The sequence below is a fragment of the Anthonomus grandis genome, chromosome 13 (genome assembly GCF_022605725.1).
Source record: "Anthonomus grandis grandis chromosome 13, icAntGran1.3, whole genome shotgun sequence".
Lineage (NCBI taxonomy): Eukaryota > Metazoa > Arthropoda > Insecta > Coleoptera > Curculionidae > Anthonomus > Anthonomus grandis.
The window spans coordinates 11,413,539-11,439,530 of NC_065558.1; the positions used below are offsets into that span (position 1 = coordinate 11,413,539).

Here is a 25,992-nt window from a genome sequence, read left to right on the forward strand (position 1 = left end):
TGAAACATTTTAATATATTTTCAACTTATTATAAGACAAACGAGATTTGAGAAAATGAAGCCCAATTAAAACCGCTCATGATATCCTTATTCTGCCGCAAAAAATACATTAAAAAATATCCTGATGTAATTGCAGAATTCAAGTTAGAAGTTAGAAATTTACTTCAAAGGAAATCAATAAATGTTCTTCTTTAATAGAAGTCTTTGACGAACCTGTTAACTATAAATATCTAGCAATTGGTGCTACTGCATTTTTATTCCTGATAATTATAATCCTGTTCCTGTTCTCCAGACCTGCACAAAGAAGATGGTTGGACCAGCCTGTTACAGTTTCAGCAAATGCCAGTAGTTTTTGACTTAAGAAAAGAGGAGTTACGTAAACCATAGTCCTATGGTTAATTTCGATTCAACACTTGAACACTTTCCACCTAAATCATCAAATAAGCAGAAAATACGTAGATTACCGAACTCATGAATGCATGGACATTTCTAAATGTAAACATTATTTCTGTTAATCGTAATTCATAAATAAAATGTGTATTTTTTAGAAGGAGTTGTCACAGTTACGTGTTTAATGTGATATCAAACAAAAATAATATAAAATAACAGTTTTATTAAATATTATCTCTAAAATTACGTTTTTTTAATTTACATTTACAGCGTATACAAGGTGCTTTATATATCACTATTCCTGTGCCTAAATGATCAATGTTACAAGGCGCGTTCTAATTATTGTGTTTATGTTCTTAAATTTACTTATATTTAATTATGAATATATGTGTTATACAATATTAAAAGGTTAAAAATTATGATCTTTCCATTAAGAAAATCTCGTTATTTATTACCCACATAAAGATGCTATTACGCACGTTGATAAAGCAATAAATCCCTTCTTCCCTGTACTCCTGGGTACTCTTAAAGGAACATCTTCAAATTTAGTGTGGATTCTGTTTTTCATCTCATCTAAAGGCAAAGGTCTTAACCTTTCTTGTAAAAGAGGCTTTTCTTCAGCTTTACATGACGTCAAAAAGGAAATAAGGTGCAGATAAAACAATAGTATCTAAAAATTAAAAAACAATTATTCAAATTGCGTTATAAATGTGTGCGAATACCTTAGGGCATAGGATAGCTTTATAACTTTGCTGCTTTTTGAGCACTTGCTTTTTGATATTTGGTATTTAGGTATTATACGTAAATGTTAATTTTTTAGCATAGTCATTTGATTCCTGTAATTGGGTTAACTAAATATTATTTTAGTTGTCATATTTTAATACATAAAACGTAAAAAAATTATACTTTTTACTTTTAAATTGTGAGTGCTATTAAAAGAATAATTCTACACATGCTTTTAAAAGAAGTAAACGAATTGTATCCTGTACCACTGGGTATATACTATGTCAAAAAAATATGTGATATAAATTATTTAAAAAAATTATATTACAGTAAATTTGATAAAACCAAATATAATAAATTATAAAAAAATATTAACATACCAATATTTAGATTTTGAAGGATTACTTTAATACAAATTTAGTCATGTTTTATTTTGTTTGTATATGTTTTTGTAGTACATAGTTGTATAATAATTTATTATTAATTTTGACTATTGGTCCTAATAATACTATTTTATAGCATATAAATAAAATTAAAAACTTACCAAAATCATTTTTATTTTCTGAATTCTAATACAATAATGGTTAAAAATATTTTAATGTTCTTTTTAAGTATATAAATATAGGACCCAGTTTAATCATTAACATTTAAAACCTCAATATTTATGCTGTTAACCTTGCATGGTACCAGATTTAGAATAATTTTAAAACTGAAAGGCGCATTTGCAATTTCTTATAATGCAAATCACCAAAATTATAAAATCAAAAATAATAGTGTTAAATATATCACATACGCTAATACATTTGTCAGTTAAGCCCAGAAGTTTACCATAGTGGGAACACATTCGATATGATTAAGATTATACTTAACATTTATAATCTTAATAATATCGAATGTGTTCTCACTATGGTAAACTTCTGGGCTTAACTGACATTCCAGTTAAGTACATTCCATTTGTTCACCTTTGACTATAGGGTCTTTTACGCATTTAACACCCAACTCATTTCAGTTAGCACTGATGATGGCTCATACGCCGAAAGCGCTCTGCTAAGCTTTTAAAATAAAATTTGCTCTGAATACATCTGGTTTGATTGATTTGTATTGTCCTTCGATCAACACAGCCACTTCCCTCTTCTTCATAGTATTAATAAGCAGACAAACCAAAACAATATAGAGAACAGATATAGCCGTAGCGAATGATAAAAATGTACGTGCTAAACATATATGTGCAACATGAAAAATTTCAGAAATATCTACTGCTACTGCCGAAGTAGTAAGAGGAATATAGAAGCATAAAAAAAATAAAGATCGTATCGATCGTAATTTCATTAACAGGAAACGTATTGAAAATCACTAAACAAAGCATACACACACTCCAATTACCGGAACACGTAATCACAAACTTAGAGAAATTAGTTATTCTAAAAACAGGTAACATCGGTAGAAGATAAGCTCATATAGACCTATAGATGCACTCCACATGCCCCAGTAACTGAACACTATGTTAGTCCGTCGTAAAGCTGTAAATACCAGGTTGTCAGAGCTATGGTTCAGAAACCATAATAATAAAAAGGCGAAAAGCAAGGAAACAACATCAATCGTCAAGAATTACAAATACGGCTCAAATAAAAGAAGTGAAAAAGATCAATGCTGAAATAAAAGGAAAAAAGAATCAAGAAATAATTAACAAATGGAAAGGAAAGAGAATGCATGGATGGATTTTTTAAAGAATCAGAAAAATAAGCTGTTAACAAAGCAAATACCAGCTGGATGAGGTTCAAATTTGGATATGGGGGATATTTTTCTTGATATCATTGCATATCAAGAAAAATCCATTGCAACTAACTATCTCAAGACAAAAATCCGGAAAACCATTACAGACCAAAAATGTGAACTAGAAAAAAGACAAACATTATGTAAGACTCTTTACCATGTTGTGTCAGTTTGCTGTATCTTCACAAAGCAGTTGCCGCCCACTAGAATATATGTAAAGAATACGGTAGTTCAGTAAATAAATAATAGTATAACCATAGGCCTGACCTTGCAGTAAATACCTGTAAGATCCCACTTGTATTAAAATATATATATTGATCGATCTTTCAAGGCCATAAAACCAAATCTGGTGTTAAATGACAAAATGAAAAACAATACTTGAACAAGAGTTATCCCAGAGGTCATAGGAGCAATAGGACTTGTTTTACAGTACATATACTCAACTATCAAAGAAATCCCGGAAAAGTACCTTCCACTGAGTCTACAAAAAACTGTTACACTGAAAACTGCCTACATTGTTTAAAAAGTGTTGAACTAAAGGCAATTAATAGAAAGTTCATCCTAGGTGAATAGTGTGTACCTGGTGAACTTTAAACATAGCCAATTATAAGAAGAAGTTTTACTAAGAACAGAAATCATCATTCAGAGGAATGCAAAAAGAGGTTCCAGTTACCTGTAGGTAAAGATGGAAGTGACATAGCATGCGAACCAGACATATAGGTCAAAAATATGCGTAAATACTTTTATGACCAGGCTGCACACTTCACTTGCCTGTACCGGGCAATTAATAACCTTGATCGAAATCTTATTCATATCAAAACTTATAAAACAATGCAAGAAGAAATAAGTCCGTTACTCTAACTTACTTAATAATACTAACGCAAGTTAGTATGTGGGTGCAAACTAAGTATACTACAAACTAGTATACTAAGTGGGTGCAAACTTTAGCATGGGAATATACCAGTCGTCACAATAACGTAGCGAAAAGCCGAAAAGCAAGAGACATCGCAGTCTTAAAAATGCTTAGCTGTATCCCAAGATTTCAAAGAGACATGGCAGTCAAAGAGAATACTTAGCATACCAATCGTCATCGGAGCAACTGGAGAAATCCTTAAAAAAATTAAGAATTACATGATGTAAACCTGACAAAAGTAATAATAATAATAGAAAACATCAAATGATGATGATGAATTTCAAACACGTGGCTACTGTTGGGAAATAACCGAACAACGAAGAAATAGAAGATTCGCAGAGGTCATAAAGGAATCAGTTTCAAATGCTTTTTTCAATGCTAATACCATAAGGCTAACGCTTTGCTATAAGGAAACTATTCGCTTTTTAGTTTTTACACATCCTATATTGATGAAATATGTACTTAATAAGCAATTTTGAACCCACTAAGTAAACAAGCTGGTAAAAAATCAAACGGTCAAAGTTTAGTTGTTACATAGTTGCTATCATATTCAAGTTTAATTGCTGTTGAAGTAAGAAGAAGTTGCTCACGAGTTACACTTATTCCACATTACTCCTTAAACCCTAATATGGGTTTCTCTATAGACTCTTCATGAATAATTACAGGTCCAAGAATTGTAGTATACAGTCAATTTAAGTCGCTCTCGTCGAGATATACTGTGTTAGTCGAGTTACTAGTTGTAGTGGTGATCGAAGCCATTTCTTCATTCTCCATTACTTCTTAAACTCTAATATGAGTCTTCAGACTCTTAGTGACTAATTATAGGTCCAAGACATAAAGTACACAATTGAGTTAAGTTATTGTCATAGAGAAGTTGCTCAGGGAGTTTTTGTCTATTACCTCTAATACTCAAGATGAGTTTCTCTGTTTCTCTTCCTGTTTACACCGTAAGTGACCAAGTTTAGGTTAATAACCGGTAATGACCGAAGAAGAGGTCTTTATCTTTCTCCTTTTAGTGACCAAGTGAAGGTCCATAAATGCCCGGGTTTATTGTAATTAGAGTATTAGTACCATTGAAACTAGTAAGAAGCAGACATGAGTGTAAATAAAGTTAAACTAATTAAGTATACAGCCCATAGTTTACACCTGTCATACTGAATAGTTGTTTCATTTTTCCATCTTTGGAACGAATAAATCAGCATATTTTGTATTGTGTTGTTTTGTATAAGCCTGTTTAATTTATTAGGTTAATTGTTTAAGCGCTATATAAGTGATCCTTCGAGAAAGATAAAATGTAAATTAATACAGTCCACTTGTACTCTCTAGTGGTAGAAATAAACTATTTTTTCCTATCTATTTGGAGAAGAAACCAGGCAGCAGTTCTCTTGCGAATGATATCTACTCAGAAATTTACAGACTGAAGTATACATATGACATTTTTAATTTTTTTTAGGCAAAGTAGTATATTAAAATATAAGGATAAAAATAATTCACAGTTCGGTAAATTACGTAGTCGAGTATAATTGATGGACGTAAATCGAAAGTTTTTAAAAAAGTATTTTTCCTTTCTTACTATTTTATTTATTACAAATGAAAACTAAATAAATAAAATAGACTTGACTATAGTTTCTTAAAAAAATACAATATTTCCATTATATAGGTAACATGTTGTAAACCTTTAAGACATAATATTTGAAATATATCTGACCTATAGATTTTTCATTTTCTTTTAATGGATCGTATTGTATATGGATGCCATGTTCTATATATTCAATAAATATTTTGTTATTATTGATTTTTGATAATAGGTCAAAGAAAGATTGAGTATGACTTTCCCTAATAGTGAATGAACTTCCCCAACAAGTAACAAATAGAGCATTCTTAGATGTCTTTCCTCTAAAAACTGTTAAATATTTTACAGTAAATTAAACTTAGATTTTTTTTTATAAAAATAAGACTCGCTATAATAATTCAATTAATATAGTTCAGTTGTAAAAATCCTTACCGAACTAATATTGAGATTTTTGGTTTTTGTGTGCGCCTATGCAGGTTTGGATTTAAAAATTTTTATGTTGTTTTTGTAAGAATATGTTTATTTTGATTTGAAGAATGCTATAAATTATATTAAAAAAAAAACATTAATAAAAATAGTCAATAATTTATTATCATATTTTTTGTCACAATTTTCGCAATTTTTTACAAGCCATATTAAAAAAAAAAAGAATTTTAGTTAATATCCATACTTTTTGTATTTTTTTGTTTTATTTTTAAAAACATAATTAATTTCATAGATGATTAACAAATTCTTTAAGGCTACAATAAAATTAAAAATAGTCCGTAAAAATACACCAGAAAAATTCATATTTCTCTTTGTAATTACAATGTTGAATCATAAAATTCCATACAAAAAAAAAGAAAATAAATTGAAGATCTTTCCTTAGTAAATTTGTTTATTTACCAGTACCACCCCCAGATAAAGACGCTAGTGCATACGTTGAAATGTTATCATCGAGTTCATCTATAAATGTTGGACTTCTGGAATTTCGGAAAGGCATATTTGGGGGACCACTGTCAACGTTTTCATTAAAATCCTTATTTATCCTGGACAATTGTTGAAATTCAGGCCTCGCTTTAGCTATGCTAAACAATAAATAAATAAGCTGCATATATGCAAGCAGTTTCTAAAAATGAATTACGTAACGTTATATACATATAATGAAGAAACGAAAAGTCTTCACTTACCAATATCATGATTACTTTCTGCTGAGTGATAATAGCATTACGATTAAAAGTATTTTGATGCTTTTTTAACTATATATCTCTATATATATGTATATGAGTCGAACTTAATTCACATAAACATAATAAATTTGCTGGTTTAACCTTGAATGCTTGAGATGAAATTTGTTTTTTAAAACTGAAAAAACCAGCTTATTCTACTAGTCCAATAATCATAAATATAAGTATATACAGGGTGCTTCAAACAGCTTAGACTTGGAGGGGTTGTAGGGGGACTCAAATCGAGCAAGTTTGCACAGTAAACCCTTATACGAAAATAATAAAATTAAATTTTTGAGATACAGGGTAATAACATTTTAAGAAAAATTGTTATTTTTCACGATAAATTTGATATCCCTGTACATAATTTTTCGAACATTAGTTGCTAGTTTCTATGCATTAAGAACTATTTTTTATTACATAATTTAACTTTGTATTTTGCTAGTGGCGTTAATGCGGGCTAGAACCTTGTGAACTCTTGAAAAAAAATAGAACGCCACTGTTTTTTCTTCAAATAAGAAATATTTTTCAAATCCTCCTTGAATTTACAATAAATTTTGTCCTTAGGCTTTGTTTTCTCCGACATACCATTTTTACATAAAAAAATAAAATCCATTGTTCGAAATGTGTTTCTCGCTAAAATTGAACTTTTTAGTTTCATCCGTTTGATAATATGAATCGTATTTATTTTAAGAAAAAAAAATTACTTACTTTTAATGTGAAATTCTGTACCAGAAAGTGACTTTTTGTCATTGTTATTGTTCCATACTAAATAAGTTAGTACTATAGGTGGATAGGTGGATTGGTTGTTGCAAAATAGTACATAAACATCTGAAAACTGTATTTTTATATCATAGTATATATCATAGAAACTAACAATTTAACATCCTGCATATATACCATCTCAAAATATGATTGCCCAAGTCAAATTATGACATACCATTATGTCCTTGTATATTTATTATGTATCCGTCACCATTAAAAAAACACAATCATTGATTTTCATATGGGCGTTTTGCTCCTAAAAATGTGAAACAAAACACCCTTATCCCGGGCGAGCCGCAAGTCACTAATTACAGCCACCATGAACCGCAAACAAACGGTTGCTTAAAATAGCGATGGATCGTAAATTGTCAAGCTATTATTTGATTTGCCTTTCCCACTCCTTCCGCTATTGTGTCCCTTCGTATCGATTGGGTGGAAAAACAAGTTCCAGAACGTTGGTAAGCCAGCCACAACACGATTTTGCCTTTAAGGTAAAGTTAGTTACTCAGGACTTCAGGGGTATTTTAATACTGATAAATTAAGATTTGCATTTGTCTGTATTTAAAATGTGCATTTTAGACGCGACATTCCAGCACTTACTTCCATTCTGTGTAACTTTACATTGAGACGACTTTTAAAATATATTAGAGAAAGGGAGAAAATAACTTCTCAAACCCGATTAGTATGTGAACAGTGCTAGTTCGTAGCATTAATTCTACCGTATGTTATTCGATGATGCTCGAACTGAAATATGCCATTACGTCTCACTGGACTGGCACTGAAAGAATTCTAGATTCAATAGCTTTAATCAGTCGCTATAGTCTTTTGAGACATATTTGTTTCTTTACTTAATATCTTGAATTACGTTTAATGAGTCTCAACATTTTTAAATCTTTGTTACATCAATTCTAAACATGATCAAATAGAGTTTTTCATCGAAAATTGCCCCTAACTTTATCAATCTATCCTATTTATCTTATAAAGTACTCATTTAATCTAGGTTAATTATTTTTTTTACTGAGTTATATGTATATATTTAGAAGCATCCCATTGTGTAGAAATTATCAGCATATCGGAGGAATTGAGAATGTCAAAAACATAAGCCAATATCATTGGTAAACAGATTGAAAAAATCTGGGAGGTGCCAAAAAAGGTGCAAGATGACTCTGATGTATTCAAGAAGCGATATCGATAATAGATAAAAAATGTTTCTTAACTACTAATCAGTTGTGTACGCCTGAATTCAAGAATATCTGTTAAAAGATTATGATTGACTCTGTCAAAGGCCTTGGGAAAAATCGGTGTAACAGAATCTGCTGTGTTACCCTTTTCCAAGATATCTCTTATATATAATTAGGGTAGTGATATTAGACAAATTACTATAAACGTTGCTGAAATTCAAAGCCTTTTTTCTAGTAAAAGAGAAATCACAATCGTTGCTGTATAGAGCGAACTTGCAATAGATTGTCTTCGTTGTTTGGCTCGTGCAATTAATGTATTAACATAGGAGCAGTCAATAGTTATAACGATAAAATTATTGACAAATAAATAACAATAAACTCAAGGCAAATCTAAGAAGCTGTTTCACATTTCAGTATATAAATTATTTATTGTTGTCAAATGTACCGTCCTATACTAATAAACCGTACCTAATTATAGACTCGGCTAATGTCATATATAACATTCTCAGAACATCCATAGGCATACAATTTCTGATTTTATAAAACTCATAGATCAGTTTACGTTTTGCATTTATCACTTCTACATGTTTATCACATTTGACATTCGGGTCAATTGTAAGACCTAAATATCTGATATGTACCACTTGATTAAGAAATTCGGTGCATGTAAATATATATTACTTTATTAGACAGGCACTGTTGTGCGTGAATTTTAATTTTATCTGTCTGATTTGATGAGTATCCAGAAGTAAAAACTCATGAACTTAGTTTTTTCAATTTTAATTATTAAACGATTCTGATCCAACCGCTGCCGTACTTTTGCAAATTCCAGTGTGGCTCCACTGTTGATTTCCAGGTACCCCTGTAAAAGGAATGCTGTATCCTCTGTATAAAAAATTAATTTACTAGATGCAGTAAAGTTTAAAAGGTCATTACAGTACCTTTCCGAACACCACATAGAACGTTCTCAAATTCACTATAAGTCTCGTCGATTTTTACACACTAATCTTATTCTTCAAGATAATCGTTTAATACATCAAGGCATATATTTCATAGCTACTTGACACTTTGACACTTCAAAGAGCACCTCTTCTGTTGATAGTCCTTGACGGGAACCAAACGATATTATCTCTAATGCATAGTTCTAATATTTCGGCGATATTGCTTGGACGATAATTTCTGGGTAAATTCGTTTCTTTTCTTTTTAAACGTATATTATAACCATTTTTTTAAATTCAAGCAATATCTTACCAATTATTGATATTGAACAATTAAAGATAAGGGCAACAGGCTTGGCTGTATAATTTTTCAAAGTTCTACTACCAATACTATCTAGTTTAGATGCAGAGTTATTTTTAATTAAATTATATTTTTCAACACTTCCTCCTCTGATACAGACGTCATAAATAAACTAGGATAATTATTTTTCATCCATGTTTCATCGAGAAAAACTAGTTGACGTGTAATTTCTGAATTTTTATTTTCCATATTTTTTCTGAAAAATGCTGCTCTCATTGAAGCTATATTAGAAGTCTCCATAAGTGCTCTTCGGTTATCATTTTTCTTGTATTTAAACCCCAAATGACAAAGCAGGGTTCGTAGAGATCCATGGCTTATATCAACTATTTCTTTTTGGCATAGCTCTTCTTTAAGCCGTTGTATGGTTACATGTTTCTCTGAAAGTATAATAACAATATACAATTTTTGCCATTTTTTAAAATATATAACTTACTTTGTGCATAAATATAATATTTCACAAATAATAAATTTCAATATAACATTCCGAACCTCCATTTTAGTATTCTCATTCAGGTCGAGGGTTTTGGTTTTTCTTCGATTTCTTGATCTTTGGATACTTTGATGCCGGTTACAGTTCTTAAGCTGATTTTTCAGTTTATCATATTATCAAATATTGAATAAAAATAGTATTATTTACCTCTTGGACTGCGTTTAGAAAAATAAGCGAACCATTATTATCTCTTTCAGCCTTAAAATAATCAATGAGATTCCCAACAAGGACACGTGCTTGAGAATTCAAGCATTTTCCCGGTATGTTCAGGTTATGTTATAATAACTATAACAGAATAGCAACCCCTGATTATTATTTAAACACTAGTAAAAGTTATGAAAACAACTGTTTAAATATAATAATAAAAAGAAATAAAATTGTAACTGCAAATAAGCAAACAAACTGCTGAAAGTCTAAATATCAAGAAATAAAACTACAAAACAATAACAAATATCGAATGTCGGAAACACGAATATTATTTTCTTTATTTAACATATGGCATTTATCCTTGTTTGACACATGGTTTTTAAAATACGTATTTTTTTTCGACTCAACACATACGTTCATTATTCTCTAAGTTTTTGACCTATATTAGAGCTACTACAATAGTCTTGAATAGATGTAAAGAATGATGACGTAAACGCAAAGATATATTGATCGAACTATATCTAGTTCAGAAGCAGAATTATTTTTAATGAAATAGAATTTTTTAACACTTCCTCCTCTGATACAGACGTCATAAATAAACTTGGATAATTATTTTTGTTTGTTAAATTACTACTATTACCAAAATTTCTTTTAAGTGATAACCCTTCTTAGCCATTTTTTTGCCAATATTAGTAAAGTATTTATTAAACATATCTGGAATCATTTTTTTTTGTTTTTGTTTTCTTGTTTAAAAATATTATTGTAATACAAGAGAGATTTTCTGTTTTTTAGTAACACTATTACATTGAAGTTCCTCATTTATTATTTTGCACATTTTCCTTGGATTCTGCTTTGTTTCTTCCAATATAATAGCTTTAGTGCATTTATTAGTTTATTTAGTAGATTTCTACAGTTTTTATATTCATTACCTAAAAATGCATTACTTTTGTATAATGTCATGCAAAACGGTGTCAAATGCTTTAGCTAAATCAATGAAGATTGCAAGAGGTTTCTAATTTTTAACTAGCTGAATGCCCGCGGCGTTGCTCGCGTGAAAATAAAAGAAAAGTCGAAGAAGGCCTGCAGTAATAGTAAATGCAACTGACAATACATAAAAATAAAATCGGAAGCCACGGCTCATTGATAGTACATGCAATCCACAATTGCCACGCCGTTTTTCTTGAGGTCAAGGGGCGCGATTAATATAATATAATTATTATAAAACCGAGACACAAATAATCTTAAAAATGATTCGCGGTAAGACTGAGTCGAGTCACCTCTCGGGCATCAGTCTCGCGTGGACCAGACCAATACAGAGGCACTTATTCAATGGTATTTATTAATCAGTTTTATGCCGCTATGCGATATTTATCATATCGCTAATACCCCTTATCGGTGGAATTTCAAAAAGTTCGTTCGTATCCGGGGCCTACATTATAAAAAAACATTGTTACAATTAATTTTTTTTTCTTAAGTTGATGCCTGCGACTCGTTGGTGCGGGCAGTCTCCGTTTAAACTCCGAAGCCACGCCCCGTTAGTTTTCGAAGTCACGGGTAACAATTATCAAATTTTTTACCCCTTATCGGTGGAATTTCGAAAAATCCATTCTTATCCGGTGCCTACATTATAAAAGGAACCCGTTGGCAAAATTTCACGTTTCTAACTATTGTAGTTAGGGCTCTGCGATGATAAGTCAGTCAGTATAGATAACAGATCTATAAATAAAATTTGATACCTTAAGGGGCACATCTTCTGCTGACATTCCTTGACGGAAACCAAATTTGTTAGATGATAAAATTTATTTTTATATTAGTGTTTTATGATTCTATCTTTGATGCATAATTCTAATATTTTTACGATATTGCTTGGAAAATCTGGTAAATTCGTCTCTTTTCTTTTTCAACGTGGATTACAACCGTTTTTTTTTTAAATTCAAGCGGTATCTTTCCAACTGGTATTGAATAATTAAAGATATGGGCAACGGGCTTGGCTATGTAATTTTTTATATCTTTCCCAGTCCCAGTTCCAAGTCCCACTAGATACATAATTATTTAATTCAAGATATGATGAGGAAAAGGAAAGGACTAAAATACTATCTGATAAGGTGTCAGAGATGTCCAGAGATAACCAAATATTAAAACAGGAGGTTTCTAGGTTAAAGAGTATCGTGGATGAGGACCGGAGTTAGTTGCAGTTTTTGTTGCAGTTGCAGAGTTAAAGTTGCAAAAAAATACATGTATTACTGGAATTTTTGAGAAAAATGAACCTAATGACAATATAAATGAAATAGTTGTTAAACTGTGTAAAAATCTGGGAACTCAAGTTTCAGTATCTGATATTGAGGCATCAAGAAAATTTCACAAAAAAGGCGGTGTCAAGGCCATAATCACTCGAAAATCCTGGGAAATGAAACAGTCAATCATGCCCGCTTTAAGAAAAAAAACTTACCTTAAGTAATACGGGTATTGGAAACTCATCTAAGCCTATTTATATCGATAAAGATCTGGCAAAAGATACATATATTCTCCTAAAAAAAAGTAAAGAGGCTTTGAGGAAAATTGGATTTAAGTATATCTGGTACAGAAATGGTAGAATTCTGGCGCGGAAAACGGATGGAGACCAACCAATTGCAATTCGCAGTGATTTCGATTTGGAAAAACTTCCATAAGGTGTTTATTTTATATTTATTTTATTATATTTTTGCTTTGGTTAGTCAGGTTATGCGCAATTTAGCTTATTTTTGTCTATGACCATAATAATATCGAATAACAGTTTAAGAATTGGTCATGTTAATGTTAGATCTTTATTACCAAGTATAGATATAATTAGGGAAATTCTTTTGGACAGTTTCAAACTGGATATTTTAGCAATTTCAGAGAGTTGGCTGAATTCAAATATCTTGAACTCTGCAGTTGCCATTAAAGGATTTAATTTTTACAGATTGGATAGGAAAACGAGAGGTGGAGGTGTTGGCTTGTACATTACGCATAACTTGATTGTTTCGAGAATTGATACTGGGAAAATTCAGGATTTTCTTGAGTAACTTTGGGTCAATTTAATCGCAATCGGGGTATTTTACAGACCTGCCAAGGGTAGCGTGTTATCTGCATTAAATGTCTTAGAAGCGACCTTTAGCAATGTTGTTCCATGTTGTGATGAAGTTATTGACATAGGCGATTTAAATTTAAATTTAAATCTATTCATTAGTTCTAATGTAACTCAGCATTTTGACCGCCTGTTGGAAAGTTTCGAATTCAGACAAATTGTCGTTAACCCAACAACCAGCATCTTTGATTGATGTGATATTACTGTCGGGAGAACTGTTAAAAGGTAATGTTGAACATTTAAATCTTCATGGAACCAACATTTACTTAGCCAAGTTTAAGTTGTTAGTTAGTAAAAAAAATATACTTACGCCATAGAATGTCAAAAATTTATAGTGATTTTATAAAATGTTATTCCTACGCTTGTGTAACCTTCTGTATACATTTATAATTACAAAAGTATCATTGTTTGTTAGTACCTTAAGTTGCCAATATGTAGATTTAATCTTATGTATTTTGTATGTATGCCCGGTTAATAACAGCTATGCTGAACTTCGCCGAGTTAAAAATAAAAGCCTATTATTATTATTATTATTATTATTATTATTATTATTATTATTATTATTATTATTATTATTATTATTACTACCAATATTATCTAGTACAGGTGCAGAGTTATTTTTAAATAAAATTATATTTTTTAATTCTTCCTCCTCTGATACAAACATCATAAATAAACTAGGATAATAATTTTTATTTATTAAATTACTTTTATTATTAAAATTTCTTTTAAGTGTTAACTTAACTCAGTAATTTTTTTGCCAATATTAGTAAAGTATTTATTAAATATATCTGCAATGTTGGTTTTTACGCTTGCAGACTTAATAGCATCATTTAGTTTGTGATAAAATATGTCAGAAGCCAGATTAATTTGATTTGTTTCATAAACATGATTCCACCGAACGTTCCTTAAGTTTTCCTTCAATTTGTTGTAATTAAGTTAAATTTTTTTCTACTTCAATATATTTTAAATACAAATCGTAGTAGACAGATCATATACAACTTTTTTTGTTATAGGTTCTTTAAGCTACAACTAACCCATCCTTCGGAATGATGTCGGCATGAAAACAACTTTTATCCTCCTTTTCCTCCTATTCGCAGTAGCTGATTCAAAAAATCAAACACGCCCTCATGACGACTGTAAAATTCGAATTTTATCAAATAACGTACCTGCGACCGGACTGAACTACAATGTGTCTAAACTAATCAAAGAAATCGGAGATGATCTCTTAAAGAATCCCCATGGCATGAATTTTTCATTGACATCGAGGAAACTTTTAGCGAGTCGAGCAGATGTTTTCGGAGTTATTTTGAGGAAAACGAACGACGCGAGCGTATTAGCGTTAAATATAAATTCCAGATTGAGGATCTTCCCTAACAGGACGGCGGAAACGGACGTTTTTTGGAGAACTTTCGATTCGACCGACGGATGGGGAAAACCGTTTAAGGATTGCGATTATTTTAGTTATAGCTGGTTTTACGTCTATGCCCATCGGCTGTCGGATTTGAAAATTGGACTGTTTATAAAACTGGACCTCGACCAGTGTGACGATAGGTTAAAAGAGATTTTTGGTGGAGGGCATAAGTGCGGAGAATCGCTAAAGGTAAACCTTAATAATCCCTGTTTTTTTTTCGTCAATTTTCTTTTTTCTTTCTTTAGTGTATCAATGAATATGACGGCAAAGGGGATGAAAGGAGAGGCCGGTATAGATGCGTGTGTCAGCGCGGATTTTTTTATCCTGGTGCCAACTTGATGTGGATGGGAATAAGCGGGGAGGATCTTGAGAGCGGCAAAATCAATAACACAAGGTAAAACTGATGATGTACTGAATGTTAAGTTTTTAACGCCATTAGGAACGGTACAGTGAGAATACATTGCGTCAACTCTGGTAATGATTTTTTATTTTTCCTACCCTTTCTATTGATAGTAATCTTCATACATACTTACACCGAATTCTTAAAGGATAATATGGATAAGCGTATTTTACTAATAAAAAGTTTTAAATCTGCATTAATGGTATAAGCTCTAAAATAGTAAACGTTACGTCTGGGGTGCCTCAAGGGTCACATTTGGGGCCCCTATTTTTTATCATTTACATAAATGATATTTCTCAATGTTTTAAAAATTCGAAATATTCGCTTTATGAAGACGAAATCAGTTAAATCAAATCAAGATTGTCATCTCATTCAGAAAGATATAGAACGATTTGTTAAATATTGTCAAATTAATTGTTTATTTTTAAATACAGATAAATGTCATTTCACTTCTTTTACTAAAAACAAATTAAAGATTAGATATGATTATAGAATTGACGGTGTTGCTCTTAAAAGAGTTTAAGAAGTTAAGTTTGCGTTTGACGAAAAATTATTTTTTGACAATCATATAAACAGGTTAGCTATAAGCTCATATTAAATGCATATATTTCATTCATAAAAATCATATATTTCATTATATTACGCAGTTGTTTATAGTAAACTTAATTTTGGGTCTGTTGCTTGGAATAATTTTTATTCAGTATATAAAACTAGTTTAGAAGGTGTGCATTAATATTCCATCACGCCATATAAGGCACATCAACCTTTTCCATATACCTTTTAAAAACACCAATAGCTCCAATCAGTCATCTCCTTTATGCAGAATCATAAAATTTTGAAATTCTTACTGAATGAAAATATAAACATAAATTTATTTTTTATAACTCAAAAGCAGCTAAATTCATTGAAACCGGAATTTTCAATAAAAAAAGTCAAAGGCCTTACTGAAAACTGTAAAGTAGCTTATAGTGGCTTAAAACATATTTAGACATACGTTTTTCAATTACATATTTGCAAGTTAGTTCAAAAAGGAAAACAGAAAATAGATGATATAGCTTATGGATTCTTTCCAAAAACCCCGGATCTAGAACCAAAATATGATGCACTGTGAATTAGTCATTTTAAACATTAAACAATGTGGATAAAAAAAAGAAAGTGAAAGAGCAAAAATAATTATGGTTTAATGTAATAAAATAAATACTAGTATTCGCTATGAAGATCTCTTCATCAGCTTTCTTATAAAAATATATGCCAAAGCAAGGATTTCGATTTTCTTCACGCAGTATCAAATTTAACCAAACAGAAAAGTAAAGTCGAAGGGTGCAATGCGACAAATAAAAGAAATAGGTATATGAAACAAGCCCTTTTAGCTCGTATAAAAGGTTTTCAAAGAAAATAAGTTCTCAGGTGCCTTACACCTACTATACTCTGCCTTCTCGTTTATTCTATTCTCAGGTATAAAAAAAGGCACATTATAAGAGAAACGGAATACTTGACTAGCAAAAAGGCCAACTTTTAAAAGGCTCGTAATTTCAAGCAAGTGAGCCAAGCAACGGAATTTTTTCTTCTAATTAATAACTGTAGCTCGGCTTACGAGTGGCGCTTGTCTTGTTCCTTGCCTTGATTAATGAGAAAAATTTTAAATGGGCCGTTTTTTTATACAATTTTCTACTTATAGTAAAGTACTGAATGTGTTTTCTTATGAAAGAAGGATTTTTTAAAGGCCGAGATCAAAAGGACTTATTAAACTTTCATCACAGGCGCAGTTCTGAAATGAAATAATGTTAAATATTTTTCGTTTTAATTAAGATAAATGAGCGAACCAAGGATCAAAAAAGTCAGGAAAAGAAATGGATGGAGATCAGAGAATTGGAAAAAGCCATGTGTGAGTTAGCCAATAAGCCAATACACGAATATTTTAGCAGTCAATACTTGGACAGTGTGACGCTGAACGACCCAGAAAAACTTATATTAAGACGAAAAAGTTTTCAAAAAAGAGTCTTTGATTTTAACCAAAAGTACATGTTGATCATCCCAAGCTCATCGAGCTTAATAGCTGGGGTCTAACTAGTCTTTATGACTTGCAGTCTTGCATACTGGTGCAGTCGGTAGGATTGCGTTGATAATTAAATCAATTTCTTTTTATATATTTTTTTAATTTAGTGAGGATCTTGTAGGATTTGAAAATGGTAGCAAAAAGCGTAATCAATGGCCCAGTGATAAACATGGCTTTGGCAACAAAAACATTTAAATATAAAAAATCGGAAGAAGCCATCTAATTTCATCAATCGGCAATAGTGATTAATGAAGCCTTCCTGTAGCTATCCAAAGGAGGGTATTTTGAAATAATATTAGAAACCCATTTCATTAAACCATTTCCATTAAAGAGGCAGTATATTGTATCTTTTCTATCATGTCTTCTTTCTAAATCATCATTATCATTATTAAATCATTTTCACTATTAATCAAAAATTATTATTTCGTTGTTGATTATAACGTTAGCCTTAGTGGCCAACTGGCGCAGTCAGTAGGATTGTGTTTAAACGAAATTAGGTTCATTCAATTTAGTAACTTCAAAGGATAATTTGACCTAATCAGTCAAAGAAATATTTAGATTTTTTAGTTACAAATATTACTTTATTTTTTTTTCCAGAATGTTCACAGACCGACCAAACAATATCCCCGTAACGAACTATAAAACCAGGTAACGGCTTATTTCACGCTGAGTTATAGGCCAATTTTTTTGGCAATAAAAACTTCTAAAATCCAGTTTTATTACGCCATTTCCTCACTTTTACGTTAAAAGTAACGACTTTTTAAAAAGAATAAAGGCTAATAGAGGATCGGATTATATAAAGAAATTATATTTTTTAAAACCAATAAGCTTAGATCTAATTATAACATATAACAGATCCAATTTTATTTATTTTTTTATTAATTAGATACCCATTTGGACAGATACGAAAGAATTCTTAAAGGCATATATGAAAAAATTTCAATAGCGTTGGTAGATAATTTCTATTTATTAAAGTAATAAAATATATTATCGTTAGATCAATATCATTGCCCCAGCAGTATTAGATTTTAGGTGCAAAATAATATTTTGTACATTTGCTTTATTTATTTGTGAAAATTGAAACTCAACTGTTTGAAGTTAAGCACTTTAAGGTAATTACTTTAATATTTCTTTCTACACGCATTTTACTAAAATTGATATCAGGAGTACTGTTTAGGAAATTGCAAAAATTGCACTAATATATTAAAAAACTTTATAAACTATGAGTTTCCCCACGCATAATCTTAAAGTCCAGTCTATTAGAATCTTTGATGTGCCGCGAATAGTCCGTGTGCCGGTGTTGCTTCTATTGTCACATGGCATGCATGTTTAAATCGTAAAATTTTATGTGGAAAGAGCCATAAAGTAATCTTCTAAGCGATATTTAATCATTCCATTATATAAATAAATGTTTTAAATTTTTTTCTTAAATTTATACATTTGATTCATAAAATTTGACTACATACGCCCACGTACTACTTTGTTAGACGTCTGACCTCAGTCCGAGCCACTCAAGCGTGAAAAGTTGCACAGGTCCGGCCTTAAAACTTATTTGTGTTTAAAATTTTATTATTCCGGATTTTTGGGCTTAATTTTATAAAATTGGAAATTCAGGATAGTTGATAGCAAGATAATATTTAATTTAAAGATAAGATTTAAGTACGTAAAATCAGTTTAACCAAAAATGTTAATTTAATAAGTTTAGTTTTTAGCGCCATTTAAATATATTAATTAAAACTCTTACCAAGCCTAAGCACTATTTATTCCAAAACTCTCCGATATTTAATAATTTGGTCATTCAATTCCAGAAACAATAGCCCGGATATGTGTATCCCTGAAAGTTGGTAAACTCAAATTAGTAAATTACTCTGTTAGGCCATATGGAGGAATGCCTGATGTTGCTAATTAAGTTTCTGCTCGTTAGAACCCTGAAACGTGTTCCCTACCAAGAGTAATAATTAATTTGCTAACGCCATTTATTAGCATATACAGGAAAATTGTTTTAAACACATACATTAAAAGTTTAGTTTTTATAAAAAAGAGCCAAAAACAGTAGATTCTTACATAGTTAAAACCTCATTTCAAATCAACACTTTTTGCCCACTCTGTTTTAATTAAAAACTTGTCAATTTGTTTGAGTTAAATTTAAATTCGATTCCTTTGCGAATGACAGGTGCAGCGAAACGACCGAAACCGTTCATGATATAACTTCAAAATAGTTTGAAACACTGCAATCGGCATCTATTGAACATCCATATTCAAACAAGAAATTATCAAATAAGTTAAATATTCCACGTCGGAACTGAGATGGAACTTTGAAATTAAATTAGTGAATGGATTATACAGGGTGTCCGAGACAAAACAGTTCACACTGAACATCTTGAAAAATAAATTGTTTAGTCAAAAACGGCCGAACGCGTCAAATTTAATATTGAGGAAGACATTTATTGACAGAAATTGCGTTTCTCTAACGTCATCCATTCACCTCCCAGAGCCTCTATGTCAATTTTTTTTAAATGGCAATAGGAGTAAATTTATTCTCTACAAAGCCTTATTTTAACTTTTTTATTTTATTAATTTGTTTAATTACCCAGATGTTATCTCTAATCAAAAAAAAAAATACATTCCAAAAATTCAAGTTATTTTGACAAAAACGTCAAAATATGCAGTAAATATCCGCAGATTTCAACGTTTTTGTTTGTTTAGTTATTTTTATTTTTGTAGCAGTATTTTGTTAAAGTGAGCAATAACAACAGTACCCCGAAATATTATTTCGAGATATATCTAGATTTATGCTTAATCTAGTCCTAGTAATAATGATAGTATTGATAACAATGGCTTATACGCTGCAAGAAAGAATTGAATTTGTATCTCTATTATCAACATTTAAATCTGCTCTGCATCCATATGTAATAGATTTGATGAGGAAGTTTCAAGAAACAGGATCAGTAGAAAACAGAAAAAATTAAATTCAGCATCTAGTGAGAAATGAAGTAGTAGAAATTACAGTTTTGTGTCATGTTGAGATGGAACTTAATACATCTGCTTGAAAAATTGCTACCGCTCACAAAATTTTAAAAGTACACAAATATCATGCCTACAAAATCAAACTAGTACATAGGCTAAGTTAAGACGAATTTGATCATCGTGTAAAATTTTGTGAGTACTTTAGTGATTTAGGTTAAATCGTGAAGAAAATTTGCTGTAAAATGTCTCTTTCTTGGATAAATGCTTCTTTTATTTACATGGTGAAGTCAATAGACACAACTGTTGATACTGGACCGACACCAATCCTCATTTATTTCGAGAAACACATACGCAGCGACCTCAAAAACTTAATGTATGGGTTGGTATCCTGGGGAATCACACTGCAGGATCTTGTTTTAATAATATAAACTTGGATGCCATCAATTCCAGAATACCTGAGTTACTTGAACAAGATGATAATTTTCTAGAAAATGAGCTGATGTTTCAACAAGATGGGGCATCACCACATTATGCTCTTGCCGTTCTTCATTTTTTAAACGACGAATTCCCTAAAGATGTATCAGAGATACCGTGGAATGACCTCCTAGATCGCCCGATCTTCTCCCTTTGGATTTTTGACTACCTTAAAGATCTTCGTACTAGAATCATTAACGAATATCATTAAGGCCCGAAATGTTCGCTGATTTGCCCACACATTTTGAACAAGAATTTAATTTTTCTATGGAGGTCAATGGAGATTATTTTCAACATTTTATAAAATAGGTGTTAATTTTTTTTTCCATTTAAAATAACATTTATTTTTTTAGTGACAATTTTCCATATAAATAAATAATGACTTTTATTAACACAAAAATCTACATATTAAATAAATGCTCATACAATACCTCATTTCTGTTTGAATGCAGTTTAAGTCTAGCTTACTGAAAGCTACTCAACTGAACCAGACATAAACACTATAATAATATTTTAGATATATCTATTAGCTGAGCTTAAATAGAAATATATAAATTTTACCTAAATTACTACACTATTAGTTCATTGATTATTTTATTAAACAGAAAATCATTTAGTCTTAGACACTTTTGGCTTATTGTTGTTAATTTTAAATTTGCAAATCCTAAAAATGACACATCGTTATGAAAACAATGAACTTGTGGATATGTTGCTTATTTATGGAGAGTGTCTTCAAAGTGCTGCTGCTGCTTCGATGCTATACGCAGACCGTTTTCCTTTGCGGAATCATCCTATATCCAGAAGTTTCATAAATCTTATTCAACGGGCTAGGGATACTGGCGATTTACGGGAACATCGTGGAGGGCATGCAGGAAGAGGAAGGAGACCTGAAAATGTACTCGAGTTGTTGCAGGGCAGGTCGGATTAAGTCAAACAAAAGTATGGACAACATTGCGCGAGAATCAATTTAATCCTTTTCACGTTCAACGTGTCCAAGCGCTATCGCCTGAAGACTTCCCCCACAGAGTTCAGTTTTGTGAATGGTTCCTACAACAACATGAAAATGATCAACATTTTTCGAACAAAATTTTAGCCATGGACGAGGCAACATTCACTTGAAACGGAATTAACAATTTTTGAAATACGCATGTTTGGTCTGTTGATAACCCCCATGCAATTCGCAGAACCAATTTTCAACACCGCTTTTCTGGTAATGTGTGGGCAGGAATTGTGAATGGGATACTTGTTGGACCATTTATTTTACCAGACCGTTTGACGGGCGATGTTTATTTGGACTTTTTGCAAAATATTCTGTCTGTTCTGTTAGAAGACGTGCCACTGAATATCAGGCAAGCTATGTGGCTCCTGCAGGATGGAGCACCTGCCCATTTTAGACGAGAATTGAGCGAATTTTTTGATATAAGTTACCCAAATCGGTGGATTGGCCGAAATCGACAAGTTGCATGGCCACCAAGGTCGCCAGACCTAAATCCATTTGACTTTTTTTGTGGGGGTTAGTTTAGTTTTCAAGACGCCTACCGACACACAAGAAGAACTAATAGCACGTATTGAGCAGGCTGCGGCAACAGTTAGACAAAAACCGTTTTCTCTATTGCGTGCCGTTACGGAACAGTGGACTCATTTTATAACATTTTGGCAATGCAATTTTTGTATTTTTCGGTTTTTTGAAAAAAAAATTTTATTTTACCGAGTTCTATACACAGTTAAAAAAAAAGTATCAACTTAAAAATCACCCTGTATATATGCAAATATTCCAACAATCTTAAGGTTAAAAAAAACTTAATAATATTATTATTAATTTTTTAAAATTAATTATTAAATTTGGCTACTTTGATTAAATAAGTAAGTCTTGTACTTCCTCTTAAAATTTTTAGGGCTTAAAGCACAGATGTAAATAGCTCCGCACTAGCTATTTACATCGGAGTGCGGAGCTATTTACATCTGTGCTTAAAATAAGATAACATTTCGGTATTAAATTGTATTGCTTCACAGCGTTACATGAAAAGGATCGCCGGAAGATTGCAGTGGTATGCAGCGCCATAGTTAACTTTTTTACATTTCTAATATCAACTTTGTGAATGGTATTTCGAAATACTAAACGCTCTTTTATTGAATTGGGAGAAGACAGATTATTTAGCATCTTACGAAATTAAATCTTAATAAGAAACAAGAAAAGTGCAAAATTCTACGATCATTCATCTTTAACCACCCCTTATATAAGTGTGAAATATGATCAAATTTGCGCAAACCACAGACAAACCTCAAGTAAGCACCTTCTGTATGCGATTCTTGCTCTCCAAATCCAAAGAAAAACCATAAACGTAGTCACAATATATAAAATTAGACGACACAAGTTTCACATAAGTTTTTTTTAAGGGATTTACCTAATATGTGCCTATTAGTGTATAAAATTTTCAAAGAAAAAAAATATTTTTGTATAAGTTTCCTTAAATGTTCTGGAAATCTTAGTTGAATGTCGATAACAACCCCCAAGTTTTTAGTACTGCCGATTAATGTTAATTTTGAATTATTTATTAATATATTTAAATTATTTTTTAAAAACTCACATTTTTTTTGTTAGCAAAAACCATAACATTTGATTTTTCCGAATTAAGCTTTAAATTGTGATCCTCAGAAAATTGACCTAAAAGTTTAAGATCTTCCTTAACGCATAATTTCATTTCTTTAAAATTCTTCTTATCAAAGCACAAGTAGATCTGCGTGTCATCAGCAAATCCTGAATCTTACAAAAGTTTAATGATTTTAGTAAATCTGAAGTATAAATGAGGAGTTTGGGTGTAAAACCGGATAAATCCACTTTTTAGCGAAAATCGTTTTTTGACGGTTTTTGGTCCTTTGTTATCGTTTCCATAGGTTCATATATTTGTCTGGAAGCAAAACCGAATATATCAAAATTTTTATAACAAAATCGAATATATTCAAATAAACAAGTTATGCGTATTCTATTGCACTTTTCATTATTTATTCTAGTAGTTGTTGTTTGGACGTTGAGTTGTGATTCCATGCGCTCCTGTAAGACCAGTCAAATAAAAGTGTTTTTTTAGTGTTTGAAGTTGAATTTTATGTATCATGAATAAGAAAATAAATATAAAGAAAGAAAGTGATGGAAGTAGAAAAGAAAATGTCGCGAAAGCAAAAGAGAAGTGCGTAAAAAGCAGAAGTAAGGTTAGATGCTTGCTTCTTAAAAGCATACGAATTAACTAGATTTTTTATGTAATTTGGCGGGGAAAGCGGCTACTCAAATTGACTCTGCTTTGTTCAGTCATCTTCAAAACTTGGAAATAAAGAAGTGATAGAGGTGAATGAATAAGTTTTCCAGTCCGAGGGCATAGCTTTCTTCCTGCAGACCGATTATTTGGTTGAGTGGAGAAAATCATAAAAAGACATTCAGTCATTACAACAAATGAAAAATACGTTGAAACATATTCGGAAGTAGGTTTGGTAAAAACACTATGTCTTGACTGGCAAATGTATAATGTTAAAGAACTGGAAAAGTTATATAAAGAAATAACAGCTTGGGAATCACTTCTTAAGAAGGGCAAATCAGAAGACAACATACAGTTTAGCACAGTACCACTGGGTAATTCAATATTAGAAAAAAAGAAAAAAAATCATTTGATAAAGAAGCATTTTGGGGATGATGGGCAAAACAGGGAAGATTCTTTGTGGTACAAAAACCTATTAGATAGTAAAAATACTAGAGCCAATGTGGATACTTCAGTAAATTTTGAAACTCAAGAAGAAAATGAGCTATGCGATTGCCTGCACGAAGAAAATGCAATACATATTTAATTTTCCCTTTATTACTTTTGTCAAATACTACTTGATCCAGTTTGTTTAAAGAGAAATAAATATATATTTTTGCTTACTATGTCTCATTTGTGTGCAAAAACGGATTTATACAAACTTCTATTGCTATTAATGACGACATAATTTTTTATGTTATTAAATTGATCAACCCCGCTTAATTAAAGCTATTTTCTTAAAATATTACTATTTTTAAATAAAACACACAGGGTGTTTTTCGTGTTTCCTGAAATTTTCTTAAAAGTGGTTATATCCGGTTATGCACGCGAACTGCCCACATAAGGAACATTAAGGGGCCCAAAATTGACCCCTGGGGAACGCCAGATGCTATAGCTTCTCTATCAGAAAAAAAACTTATTACAGCACAGCGATTGAAATCTGTTGGATAGATATGATTTTATAAGCATACAAGATTCGTTGTAAATCCATATTTCTTAAGAACGAAATGATAAAATAAGAAAATTAAAATAGGGCTATGGCTAAAAATAGGGAATAAAATTACCTTCAACTCAAGGTATCACTCGACCCCTATTCCCGTTTAAAAAAAATTGACATGGGGATGAGGAGATGACGTCAGAGAAGCGCAATTTTTAACAATAATATCGAGGGGGACCTCGATATTAAATTTGATGTGTTTGGATATTTTTGGCAAAACAACCGTCTCGGACACCCTGTATAGGTTTTGGGAAAAAGAAACCCCTAGTTTACGTTTAATTTTAATTATCTGTTTTGAAATTAATTAAAAATACAAGGTGGCTTCCTTTTGCGAATTTTTTGGATTACGTTACAATTGGTGTGTGAAGTAAAGAATATCATCCATTTTAGTGGATGCCTTTAATAAGAAGTCAGGCTATGATGGAGAACGAGAAATTAATGAACAAGAAGAATAAAATAAGAAATAAAGAAAAAACAACACCGTTAACAAGATGAACTAGATAGGAAACAAAGAGAAGAACAAGAAGAACGAGACAAGAAACATCAAAAACTGATCAAAACTATTTAACTATAAACAACCTAAAGGAATAAAATGAAAAGCGAGTTTCTTCCTTCCGGCATTGAAAGCCAAATTTCATGCATAAAAAATCTCAGCTCTTCTTACTCAGCTTTATTAGTTTTTTCTTTTCTAAATAAACAAATATATAAATCTTAAATAATTAACACATTTGACAACTACCACTGTCATAATTCAATTCATTAATTAGTCGTAAAACTTTTTCACGAGGCTCCCGTAACCACGTTGAGCGCATTCGAAATTATAAACTTTCCGG

At 31.1% G+C, this 25,992-nt stretch overlaps 1 protein-coding gene and 2 long non-coding RNA genes across 4 annotated transcripts in view; 1 reads left to right on the plus strand and 2 right to left on the minus strand.

Annotated features, from left to right (window-relative positions):
- LOC126744024 (probable G-protein coupled receptor 158) overlaps positions 1-25,992 on the plus strand; it is an 80,156-nt gene that overhangs the window by 19,162 nt on the left and 35,002 nt on the right. For both annotated transcript variants that reach the window (XM_050451333.1, XM_050451334.1), the window contains exons 2-3: positions 14,581-15,167; positions 15,224-15,372. In XM_050451333.1, the coding sequence (XP_050307290.1) occupies positions 14,625-15,167; positions 15,224-15,372 (692 nt within the window). In that variant the 5' untranslated portion in view covers positions 14,581-14,624. The remainder of the gene's footprint in view (positions 1-14,580; positions 15,168-15,223; positions 15,373-25,992) is intronic.
- On the minus strand, positions 596-1,704 carry LOC126744040 (uncharacterized). The gene is made up of 2 exons (XR_007663045.1): positions 1,657-1,704; positions 596-1,059 (listed from the first exon to the last, which is right to left on the minus strand). It is a non-coding gene; the product is annotated as an uncharacterized LOC126744040 (long non-coding RNA).
- On the minus strand, positions 5,941-6,662 carry LOC126744039 (uncharacterized). The gene is made up of 2 exons (XR_007663044.1): positions 6,541-6,662; positions 5,941-6,479 (listed from the first exon to the last, which is right to left on the minus strand). It is a non-coding gene; the product is annotated as an uncharacterized LOC126744039 (long non-coding RNA).